Genomic DNA, 13,095 nt, shown 5'->3' on the forward strand with positions numbered 1-13,095 from the left:
ATATAATATTCATAAAAAACGTAGATTGCATGTATTCTAAACATATTTGTAACGTACGGTAAAACGAAGTAAAAATATATTTTAACTCTACGACTTTACAGTTTAAAATACAATGTAACGTCAGTTATTAATCCCATTTAGTCTATGAAAACAACATGTAATAGTGCTAGGGGCATTTATAAATGTCAATAAATAATAAATCTAAACTGATTACATAGTTTATTTAATATCTGTATTATAAAATAATAAAATATATAACAAACGAGTGGCAGTACTTAGCAGTATTATAGTAATAGGAACATATAAATTTTATATCTGTATTCCTTTAAAATAATCAGTGATGGCAACACATCGATCTTTGGCTTTTAATTTTCTATATAGAATTTAGACAGTAATACATCTCAACACGAAAAATAGTACAAAAATAATTTATGGCACATGAAAATAAATTCGAAAAATATCTTCCTGTTCTTACTACAGTAATAATAATCCACTACATACACTTCATAATAAATATCAAATCCGTTAAATTGCCTTGTTTGGCTCTAAAATAATCTCTAACATTCAACACGGCTACATGTTCCATGGACATTTAAATATTTCAATAAACTATATCTATACTATGTTAACATTTGCATTGAATTATTTAAACACTGATCAATTAATATAGACAATCAAGCTACCATTCAAAATGTTAATTATTAGCTCGTTAATATAACAATAAATATATTATTATGTTTTTATGAGGTTTGCATTATTTATATTATTAGGTATAGGAGGACATTTTCAAAGTTCGATTTCAAATATGGTCTATAGTCGGAAAAGTGTTAAAATTAGGGTAGTTAACTTAGTTTTATCATCTGGAAAAGGTATATTACTAAAATTGAACGAAGATAAATAGAGCTCGAGAAAAACTGGGCAAAGACTAATATGCGTGTGTCACCATTATAACGTAGCCAGATATGGACACACTTTTCTCTTCATATCTGGCTTATGAATCTTGGAGACAAAATACAAGGGGATTTGACGGGCTGCATATATCAGAAATTAGGGCCCAAAATGGTCACTCAGTAAGCAGCCGTGATGCCAAAAATTAACAAAGAATTTTCTTAAGATCATGTGACAATTTTGTTGTCATAAATAAAGTTTGGCCGGCAACGCTCTAAATAGAGATACATTACAGATAAGCGAAAGGATGAATTTTGGCAACATTAGTATATCAAAGGATATATTATTATAAGAAATACATTCCAAATATAAGAATAAAGTGTAGCACATAAAAATAATATGAGTCAGACTAGTGGTGAGTTTGTCATATCCAGTGCAATGCGACGCGAAAATTTTCAGAAAATGAATATTTATTTTTTATCCGCGCCCACTTACCACTATATTTATAACATTAATTATAATTGCTGTCTATTTTTTTGGGGCAATTTGCACTCACGTATATTTTTTGTTATTGTGAATATATGCAAAATCAAACATAAGAAACTACCCTATTTTCCGCAGTATTACCAGAGTTTATTGTACATTCTGACAAATGTTTGTTAAGGTGTATACATATGAATATTGGTTGTATGCAACGCGAGACGAGTACATATAACATTTTGAGACGTAGTTTAGGTCTCGTGGGGGGCGGGCAGCTTCTCCCAGGAGGGCTCGACGCCCCAGATCTCGCGCGCGTACTCCGCGATGGTGCGGTCGGATGAGAATTTGCCCGACGATGCGATATTCTCTATCACCATTTCAGCCCACTTCGCTTGGTCCTGAGACAAAAAATATTCATAAAACCCTTGCCAACTTAAACCACAAATTCTGAAAATAACACAATAACCTATACGTAAGGTAAATATTCAGGTTCAAATGATTCATTTTCAGGTTCCCATTAATAAAAAACAACGGACAAAACAATTGTTACTTTAGAATTCAAATTTTTAAACACTAAATCAAGATTAATGTTATCTGAAGGTTGAATGAAGGTGACATCGATGCCGAAATTACAGCCCGCATTAAAACTGTACAAAATTAACACACCTAGCTTTTAAAAAAAATCCACTGAAATTATTGTTATTTCTACAATTATTTCTTGCGGTCTAGTTTAATTCTCCTTATGCTATACAGCAATATGCCTGGCTATTGTATTTAAAACTTTAATTTTATCGATATTTCAAATCTAGCCATAACTATATATAATCAGTTTAACATTGTTTTTTTTAACTTCCTGTTCTCTTTTTTTACTCAGACTGTTAGTGTTTAATTTTTTTATTTAAAATTTTATGAATAGATAATAGATAGTAGATATCGTTTTTTTTTTATTTATGATTACTTTTATCTTTTAGTCTATTCAAAGTGCTGTAAGACAAATTATAATTATAATTATAGGTAATGCCGAATATACACTCAGCGAACGAGTCCGAACAAACTATAGTGAGTAGTTTTTGCAGATCAGACACGTACACTTAAATTCGATACATTGTTGTCACAGATGCGTTCGTGTTTAACCCGACATAATATCAACCGAACAGGTAGGCATAATTGTGTTGACTGGCAAGGAACAATCATCTCGAGTCGATGCTCCATGTGGACGTTTTTCTACACCACCAGATAGAATGGAGTCACTTTACCATGTCCGTACAAAAACTTATACGCGCAACTCACGTGGTAGACGTCGGAGACCTTCTGCTGCGCCTGTATGTACGCGTCGTAGTCGGCGAGGTGCAGGAAGCGGTCGTGGTTGAGCAGCACGTCGGCCACGTGCGCGAAGCGGCCCGGCTCGCCCGGCGAGAAGAACCCGCTGCGGATCTGCTCCACGCACTGCCGCAGCTCCGGGCTGCGCTCGTAGTACGAGTACGCGTTGTACCTGCGCCGCCGCCACACGGGCAATGGATACAAAAAATATTTTAATTATAACTGCAGATTACAGGTCTATTGCTCATCTGCGCATTCATAATATAGTGCTGAGTTTGTTTTTTTTTTGTTTGATCACACTAACCTCTAGATCTACTGATCCAATTTAGATAATTTATTAACTGATAAAGGGCGTGCCCATGACTACTTTTTGTAGCCATGTTGTTGCGCGTTTCCGTATCACTACAGCGCGCGTTGGTCGCGTTTGCAAAGCGCATTGAAAACTACACAAACGCGTAACTGCATTTTTACTAACGAGCGACATTTTTCTAACGAATCCATCTACCAACTGCATGTTCATGTTCATTCCTGTATCGAATTTGCGTGGAGACAGCTGCGCATTTGCATCGTGCTACTAAAACCCGACAATGGCATGGCAATGATACAGAACTGTCGAAGGACTATCAGGTTCAGCGTGGCGACTATATCGTAGCCGTTTTGCATTTGCATCACTACTGCATCGCTACAAAAAGTCGCCGCGGACCACCTCTCAAAGGAGGCCTAATTTAGTTCAAAATATAAGGTACTTTCCATATTGGAATCGCTCAAGTGCGTGATCAGAGCCGCGAGAAAAAGCTGGTGATGCATATGCATATGCAAAACATAAAAATTTATAGAAAACGTGACGAGTCCTACCCGCGCTTCTGTAACGCCTCCACATCGTCGACCCTCATGCCGAATATGAACATGTTGTTCTCGCCTGCCTCCTCCGCCATCTCCACGTTGGCGCCATCCATGGTGCCGATGGTCAGGGCACCGTTCAGCATGAACTTCATGTTGCCGGTACCGGAAGCCTCTGTACCCGCTGTTGAGATCTAATTATCATGGATGCAATTTTAACGTCCATACAAAAACGATATAAAATTGAAATTATATATCCATCAATATATATAATCTTTAATTGTCTTGTTACGTAACATAAAGTAAAGGTATATTACCACATAAAAAATCTCTCACCTGTTCGCTAAGGTCAGCGGCCGGCATAATGCGCTCGGCGAGGGTCACGCGGTAATTCTCAAGGAAGATCAATTTCAATTTATCACCGACGTCTGGGTCATTGTTTACCTACAATTGTAAACGAAATGTCATGAAAGGACATACTAAGTTAAATTCAAAGTAACTGATAGCTTCTAAGATACTTACAGTATTGCCTACAGCACAAGCCAGCGCAATAATCTGCTTAGCGATGTAATATCCGGGAGCCGCCTTGCCACCGATCATGACGGTGCGCGGAGTGATCTGCGCGGAGGGGTCGCGCTTGATGCGATTGTACAGCGTGATGACGTGCAGGATGTTCAGCAGCTGCCGCTTGTACTCGTGGATGCGCTTGACCTGCACGTCGAACATGGACGCCGGGTTGATCTTCACGCCGGTGTCGCGCTCGATCAGCGCCGCGAGCCTTAGCTTGTTCTCCTGCTTCACCTTCATCACGGCGCGCTGGAACGCAGGGTCCTTCGCCCATCGCTTCAGATCTTTCAACTTCTCCAAGTGCACGATCCAGTCTTCACCGATTTTATCGCAGATGAGGTCCGATAGACCAGGGTTGCAGAGCAGCAACCAACGGCGTGGGGTAATGCCGTTGGTCTTGTTCTGGAACTTCTCTGGCCACATTTCGTAGAAGTCACGGAATACTGTGGCTTTGAGGATCTCGGAGTGGATCGCCGCGACACCATTTACGGCGTGCGAGCCCACGACGCACAAGTTAGCCATGTTCACGCGTTTCTCTCCTTCTTCCTCGATGAGTGACATGCGTCGCATGCGGTCCATGTCGCCTGGCCAGCGCTTCTCAACCTCCTGCAGGTGCAAGAAGTTGATGTGGTAGATGAGCTGCATGTGCCTCGGCAACACGTTCTCGAGCATCGTACACGGCCAGCGTTCAAGAGCCTCGGGCAGCACCGTGTGGTTGGTGTACGCGCAGCATTTCACCACGAGATTCCAAGCCTCCTCGTATGGCACCTTCTCGATGTCGAGCAAAATCCTCAGCAATTCCGGAATAGCCAGAGCCGGGTGGGTATCGTTCAACTGTATGGCCACTTTCTCTGGAAGACTCTCAAATGTAGTTCTAACGGCCTCGCGGCTGCCGAACTTGGAAGCTTTGTACCGCCTTATGATATCTTGGAGGGTGGCGGCACACATGAAGTATTCTTGACGCAGACGAAGTTCCTTACCCTCGAAGAAGTTGTCATTCGGGTAGAGAACTCGAGAAATATTCTCGGCCACGTTACGGTCTAGCACAGCCTGGATATAGTCACCGGAATTGACTGCAATGAAATTTAATTATATATAAAATCTCTATTATTATTTTTTTATACAATCTAGTGAGTATCAGTGTAATAAATATATACTAACAGAATCGAAGGTTAAAGTCAATGGGACTCTTAGCAGACCAGAGCCTCAGTGTATTGACCACATTGTTGTTGTAGCCAGGAATCGGGTTATCGTAGGGCATGGCAAACACCACCTAGCGACAAAAAAACAAAACTGAATATCGTAATAATTGCTATTTATAATTAGTAATGAGCAAACCAATTCACATTACGCCACTAAAAATATTATGTACTTGAACTAATCATACGGATATTTATTTCTCCCCTACAAGAATATTTTGAGGATGAAAGGGTTATAATACTGTTTCGTTGAAATAGCTATTAAAAAATCTCTAAAATGTATAAAATAAAATTGTGTTTCTTCATTAAGTATAACTACATATCTAAAACTGCTAAAGAAGTATTTTCATCCCCTAGTCCAGGCTTTGGTTCCCCGATGCAACGTTTGGCTGAAAATATTACTAGGTACTGCTAAAATACTGAATGGACTAACTAACCCATTTCCCTCGGTGGTTACAATAAAAGGCATCGCACCTTACGCGCCCACGAAATAAACATGCTTTATTTTTCGCCGACAGCAGACTTTTTCGGAAATCGTCTTAACCGGAGGTGGGAGTGATATTATTTTCCTACAAAAAGTTTATTCCATTACCAAAGATACGTCATCCTTTATACATTAAATTTCGAAAATGAATGAGCGTCCTGTGTCCACGTTGGTAACAATTTAATCTTATAGAGAAACGTAAGTCTACATAAATAAAATAATTGCGTTGTTCTTCACAGGAATAGCCATCGACGATAGAAGACATAGAGCACCAGAAGTGCCCAAAAGAGCATTATAAATACATACGATCATAAATATAGATTATACGTAAACTAACGAATAACGATGTCGATGCCAACAGATCTTCAATAGTTGGACGCGCAATACTAATCAGAAATAGTTATTACGAACGCTGCAATCTGAAAATCTACAGTTGGCTCGCCATTACAACAGCCTTTTATGATATTTTGTTCCTGCATATGTGTTTGAACTCGCTAAACTCTGCGCTTGTGAAAGTCACGGAGAAATTACACGATTATTTAAAAAAAAAAAACATACAAAATTTTACTGTACATACTAAGTGAATGTGCGTACAATTCTAAGATGTCATTTTTAAAAACCAAGATATATACCGCTACGTAACATCACCCGACATTTATGTTAACAAGCTCTTTTGTTTCAGAATTTTTAATCAGTACTTTATTAAGTACGAATTACAAAATGAGATGAATTTCTTAAACTAAATGTACTTATGATCCTAAATTGAATTCTATACCTATCGAGTAGGTATATAACGGTAATTATACTTTATTTTTCTTAGTAATGGACAGAGGACGTATTTCGCGACCTGACTTACTAGGAGATAAGGCATATGAAAGTTCAAATACCAAATGAATAACAACTTATTATAGGGAATGTTTTGTGTGAAATAATTATTATCATCCGGCCATTTAGCGCCAGATAATATTAAACATAATAATAATTATCAGATACATAATAATTATCCCTTTTATATTATTATTTAATTATGTTGTTGCCTAGCATTAAACTAAATATTTACAGATATTACTACTAGGAAGTCGATAATTATTACATAAACTACTTCGAATATCAAACTGGTCTAATAAAATTATTGTTGATGCATATAATACATACGTCATAATTTAAGTGCAATCTATTTGCTATAAATAAACTTCTTCACAAGCTCGCAGGCTTGTTGGAGCATGAGCGTAGCCTGCGGCTGGACAGGGCGTAATGTCGGCATTTCATTTTCGGCATGAGTTGGGTACTGGTGCGCGATACCGGTTTCTGCGTGAAAAGCAGAGGTCATGGCCATCCGAGTAATGCGTGTCGTAACCTAATTCCCGTACACTTTTTATATGGTGAAAAAGTTGAAAGGAAAAGTTTTAGTAACTTGACAAGTATCCGTTTACACAGAGACAGTGATGGAAAACAATAAAGATTACTCAGATTGCGCAACTCGGAAATTTCGAGTGACATTATACGGAGGTTGATTCACGGACGACACTTTCGTATCGCAAAATCAAACTGAATGAGAAGCAATTATGTAAATTAAAGATGAAATGCAAAAATATAACTGAAGGTAAAGTCAGGAAATCAAATTTAACGTCGCAGAACGTCCACATACGTGGGCGATTTCAATAAAAGGAACAACTCTAATTCTAAAATTGTTCAATGCTTAATAGACTAGTCACTTGTAGATAAAAATACGATGTCATGATCTACTAGAACTTTCGATACTATATCTCGGGTTTTATATATCTTAACCAGTGGCTTCCTTAACCGACGCGAGGCTTTAGGCGACAGGGTAAAAAAGTCTCCCAAGACTCTCAAGACTTAAAAAAAAAAAAAAATTGGGTGATATTTATTAAGAATATTATTTATGCTGATTTTATTCGTTTAAAACTACATAATTGATATTTTTTCTACAAAACATAATATTACATTACAATACAATAACAATTAAGTATTTGTCTTAGTATCGCCGATGACACTCAATTATATTTTTCATAGAATATAACTGGCAACACGAGGGTAGTTGTAAGTTGATGTTACGAACGTTGGGTGAGGAACATCGTCAGTTATGAAGAAATTTTTGTTAAAGTATAAACTCTGATACAGTAAAATAAAATTGTATTTATAACATTTTAGTGGTTCATTTTCTAAGTCTGAACATATTGTAATAAAAAGGTCAGGCAAAGCACCGCGCGAGGCCCCGAGCGGTTATCTCGTACGTTAGGTGTTCCTCTTCTCATCAAAACTTATAAGCAGATTTACCCTTTTCGTGGATAGGCAGAGGTGTCGCCACACTCATATTCCGCCAACTGGCTACATTCCATGTTCTAGGGCGCGAATCGAAGCAGGTAGAGGTGGGGGTAAAGTTAGCGAATACACTAAATAATTTATTACCTGTGTGTCAATCCATTTTTTCCCTTGCGGTGTGTCGACGACGCGTCCGTAGAAGTTAACGGGCAGCATAAACTCAGGCCGTGCCTTCTCCCACGGGTTGCCGAAACGAAGCCAATCGTCAGGTTCCTCCTGTTGCTCGCCATTTTCAATTTTTTGCGCGAATATACCGTACTCATACCTTATACCTGTTAATTTATTTTACCATATTATATGAACGCCATAGTTAGTAAATTAAGTAGCTGATTTATATAATATTACGCAACGTTTGATTGTTGATTTTAACAGAAAAATATGAGTTCTAAGCTCCAAGAAAAGCTTAGCTAATTCTATATGTAAGTAAAATACAATATGTACAGATGTTTTGAATATTCCATTTAGTCGGTATGAATATAATTGGCGATGCGCCAGCATTGGCGTTGTCAACCGCTTTAAATTACTTTACACCGAGGTGAGCTGATATAAAATGTTCAATGTTTCTTATGACCCTCTGTGACCTCAATTGCTGTCTACAAATTTTATTTCAAACAATAAACACAAATGACTAAACAACTGTTTAATTAACTATCTAGTTACAATGATGTATTTATAATTGACATAATATACAATACATGATCAATAACTGAAAAACCCCACTGTCTATTTTTGACTGTAGCCATGAAACCAAGACCTCACGTTTTAACTGACATTGTGTTCAAACATCAATTATGTTTTTAACACATTTTAAATAACGGTAAATGTAAATGAAATATCCAGGAAAGGAATAATAAATGTTGACAAATATTCTTACAAAAAAATGTTGGTTGAGTTGGGTTGATCCTGACAATGTTACAATAGAGATATATATTAATATTTGAAAACAGTGTAAATCATAATTAAGATTATTTAGTTAACATAGGTTAAAATTTAAATATACGTACCATAGCCATATGCAGCTAACCCAAGAGTAGCCATGGAATCAAGGAAGCAGGCAGCCAGACGTCCAAGACCGCCATTACCAAGACCAGCATCTTCTTCCAATTCTTCTAGTTCTTCAATGTCCAAGCCAAGCTGGTATAAAGCCTCATCAACAGTACCTTGAATACCCAGGTTAATCATGGTATTCTGAAGGGAGCGGCCCATGTAGTACTCCAGAGAGAGATAGTAAACACGCTGTTTAACATAAAACATAGATTCATTAATAAACAGTCTCAAATTTCAAAAATAATATCCTCATTATTCTAAAGTGATTTTGGAAACAAGAACTTTAAATTATTTCTTTTAGAGTATTATAGAATGCAAGTAAATGCTGGTAGAACATTTGTATCCTCCGAATAGCGAACCCCACAGAACATCTAAAAACCTGTCACAGTGACCCACAGTGTCACAGTGTGTTGCGTTCTGGGTTCAGCATTTTTATATCAGGTTCCAAACAGGCTGGCATAATTGTACTGACTGATGAGGATTAATTTTTCGTCAGTCAATACTCTATGTCAACACTACACATATCTTTGTGTGCTGTAGGATAATTTTACCATATAAAACCGTCACTTCACCTTAAGATGATAGACTTTTTATATGGGTATCAACAAACATAATATTATACCAAAAACCAGTTTAATAGGAAATTGGGAGTGAATGGGATTTTTGTCTACTAGAAGTCTTGTTTTGCTGTTATTTGAAACAGTGGTGTTCCCCGGTCAAGTGAGTCCATTAATGTATGTATAGTATATATATATATATATGTATTAGAATGCAATGAATATTATATTCTGCTACACACCAAATGTCAAATTCTGCATTCTGTTTTGGCTGAATAACTAAATATTTATCTAAAATATTCAGGTAGATGGTGTCGGAAGAAAGTGATGATCAGAAGATCAACTCTTTCTTGTTTCTTTATGCAAATCAAGTAAACTTCTGCCTAAAAATAAAAAAAATGTCTTTCTGCATCATAATCTCCCACATAAAATTATGTTAATTCAAGCACATAGACTTTTGATTGGTAATTTCTATAATAGAGGAATTGAATAACAAAAGAACATAAGCTTTTTGCCAAGTAGTACCAGGATATTCTGTATTCAACCAAATAGGATAAAAGTACCCGAAAAGGCTGAATACATACTGAATTGTAGCTAAATATGTGTTGCAAGTCGAATATGCATATTTATATTGTCACTTTATCACATTTTTTTTTATTGTTGCTATAGACACTGAGCTGTGATAATTTTAGTGATTTTATATTTTTTCCATGATGGTATCTTTTGTTTAAACTCAATCATAACTAGCCACATTCATTTTTCTTAAAGGGTTACAATTAAGAACAATGTTTTAATAACATTTTGATGTTTCATTTATTCCCATTTTTATCTGGAGGAAGATTTAATAAAATATTCTAAAATAATATTTCTTAAGGCGATACCTCAAGGTCCATTTTCATACATTTTGTTTCGGCTTTAATCTGGGTAACTAAACAAGTATTGGCAAGTAAAGAATTTAAATTCACGTCTAGTTAGTGATTAGTTCTCGCAGTTGAAAGAAAAACGTAAAAATAATTAATAATCATGGATATTTCGGCCTTTAAAATTTAATATGACGAAATTTTAAAGGCCGAAATATCCATGATTATTAATTATTTTTACGTTTTTCTTTCAACTGCGAAAACTAATCACTAACTAGACGTGAATTTAAATTCTTTACTTGCCAATACTTGTTTAGTTACCCAGATTAAAGCCGAAACAAAATGTATGAAAATGGACCTTGAGGTATCGCCTTAATATGTATTTTATTAGAGTGAAACTAACTATAGCCATATGTAAGTACAAATCTTAATACTATATGGCCCTTTAAGCTAAAAATAGACAGTGAAACCATCAAGATTCTTTGTTTTGCAACAATACAAAAAAAAACCTAAACACCATTTTAAAATTTCAAAAAATTTTTACATACCAGTATTTTTTGTTTGCAGATAATATTAAATAGCATGGTAATCTTCAAAAGTAATTTTTGTTGTCAAGTTCGAGTACTAAAAACTCATTGTTTTGATTTATCAACAAAAGAATATTACTTAATTTAATTGTGCGAACTTGACTTAAAATTAAATTAAGAACGAAATAAGTAAGATTGAACTAATATAGTTTCTATTGCTGAGAAGGGAAACTTATCAAAAATATTGTCGGAAAGTGAGGGTCGAACTTTGCGTGTAAACTAAATGTAGGTAAACTTTAAAATTAAATCAATCTTTACCTTCGGATCCTTTTCATAATAATACTGTTGGGTACGAATCCACCTTGACACGAGATGATCCCTGACGGTATGCGCCAGAGCAAAGTAATAGTCCCTGGGTGTCGCAACATTCCTGTCCTTCACCAGGGTATAGTGGACATGACGATTAAAGGCTTTTTTCACTTCAGCTACATTTTCCACTGCAACTATTCCTCTGACAGAAATCTGCTTTCTTTTATCGGCGTCTGATTGTACGCTCATTTTGAATTATCTACTTTAGATTAGGAAAGGCAAGACCAGTGCGCACAACAGACCCTGTCAGCCCTGACTGATCTACCGCTGTTCGCAATATCGGTCACCTTGAGAAGGTCAAACTTATAAAGGTGCCACAGACTATATTGTGCGGCAGCCGGCAAAGCTACTCATATATAATAGATCTACGTTACGTGTTGGGAGTTGATCAATAATAGTAAATGAAACGTAAATGAGGGAGCAGAAATACTTTTATAGATTTAATGATGAAGCAATATTAGCATACGAAATAAAAGTTTACGAATTAAACTATGTCGTATTTGATCAAAAATTCATAATAATAGAACGTGAACGGTCAGTGACCTTTCTATCTGTCAATGGAGCATTTGTGGATTTTTAAGCTGTGGTATAATTGTTATTATTTTGTTTGTGACTGTCATTTCAAAAGTATGGTTAACAAAAAAAACATTTTTCATTATTTAATAATTTTTATATGCATATTATATATAATTATTGTATGCATATTATACAAAACCATTTTCTAAAAATCTCTATCGAAGTTTCGTTAAACTACATATTATGTACGTATTTATAATAATAATGTAGCTTGAAAGTGATATACTATGTGAGCACTTAGCTTTTGGCCGGACTAGTGACCAAATCTAAACATTTGTGAATATGTTGCGGGAAGGGGGATTGAATTTCTTATACCTAGCAGCAGTTGCCCTCGCTTGACTCCAAGTGCTCCCCTGGCGCGCGAGATACGCTAATGTCTTTTGTCTCAGTACTTGTTATGCGGAAATGAATGAAATTGAAGTTCTATAGACTCACATCACAACTTTTGTTTATTTTAGGCCTTCAATGTATTTGTTTTGCTTACACTACTTATAATTTCATTCTCTGTGACACAATGCTTCTTACTGTTGGCGGGAGATTTGAAATGTTATTGAATATTTGGTGTGTTTAACGAGATATTTTTTGTGAATATTTTGGTGATTAATCATATTGCGTTATTATAATTTTATTGTCGATTGATCTGCAAAGACATTAGACTGAAAGGGGTTAAATTCCCCGATCCCTGAGATAAGGTAAGTATACGTATAGAAAAATATTAAGTATTTTTAACACGCTTTTATTAGCTTGGGTTGTATCTATGTACGTATGTATGTATGTATGTATGTAAGTATGTAACGGAATCTTTGAGCTCAATTTTCACCAATTTCCAGAAATCTGATTAATTTGAAACTTTACACACGTATCAAGGACCGATGACAATGCAATAATTTGATAAGAGTTTCCCATTATCCTTATTAGGACCGCCAGGATTAATATATTATTTTACAGATCCGCTGTGAAAGAGTAAAAGAGATAGAGCTAGCGCGCGATCTCACTTTCTTCATTCCTTATACAAGCGTAGGTAGTGATGAGCCTAAT

The 13,095-nt window shown here is 36.1% G+C and overlaps 1 protein-coding gene across 1 annotated transcript; it reads right to left on the reverse strand.

Annotated features, from left to right (window-relative positions):
* Window positions 1–202: 202 nt before the first annotated feature.
* LOC115448742 (glycogen phosphorylase) lies at window positions 203–11,769 on the reverse strand. Its single transcript, XM_030176289.2, has 9 exons — window positions 11,431–11,769; window positions 9,126–9,357; window positions 8,209–8,393; window positions 5,257–5,368; window positions 4,051–5,168; window positions 3,865–3,972; window positions 3,544–3,722; window positions 2,659–2,860; window positions 203–1,766 (listed from the first exon to the last, which is right to left on the reverse strand). Exons 1-9 carry the CDS (start codon window positions 11,668–11,670, stop codon window positions 1,620–1,622), a joined length of 2,523 nt encoding a protein of 840 aa, XP_030032149.1. The 5' UTR covers window positions 11,671–11,769; the 3' UTR covers window positions 203–1,619.
* Between the last annotated feature and the right edge of the window lie 1,326 nt (window positions 11,770–13,095).

The sequence above is a fragment of the Manduca sexta genome, chromosome 24 (assembly GCF_014839805.1).
Source record: "Manduca sexta isolate Smith_Timp_Sample1 chromosome 24, JHU_Msex_v1.0, whole genome shotgun sequence".
Classification (NCBI taxonomy): Eukaryota; Metazoa; Arthropoda; class Insecta; order Lepidoptera; family Sphingidae; genus Manduca; species Manduca sexta.

Coding starts and splice junctions, on each gene's coding strand:
- LOC115448742 (XM_030176289.2), bottom strand. CDS start 11,670: ATGAGCGTACAATCAGACGCCGATAAAAGAAAGCAGATTTCTGTCAGA. Junction 5,169..5,256: donor TGACTTTAACCTTCGATTCT/GTTAGTATATAT, acceptor ATTTCATTGCAG/TCAATTCCGGTGACTATATC. Junction 3,973..4,050: donor CTTGTGCTGTAGGCAATACT/GTAAGTATCTTA, acceptor TTACAATTGTAG/GTAAACAATGACCCAGACGT.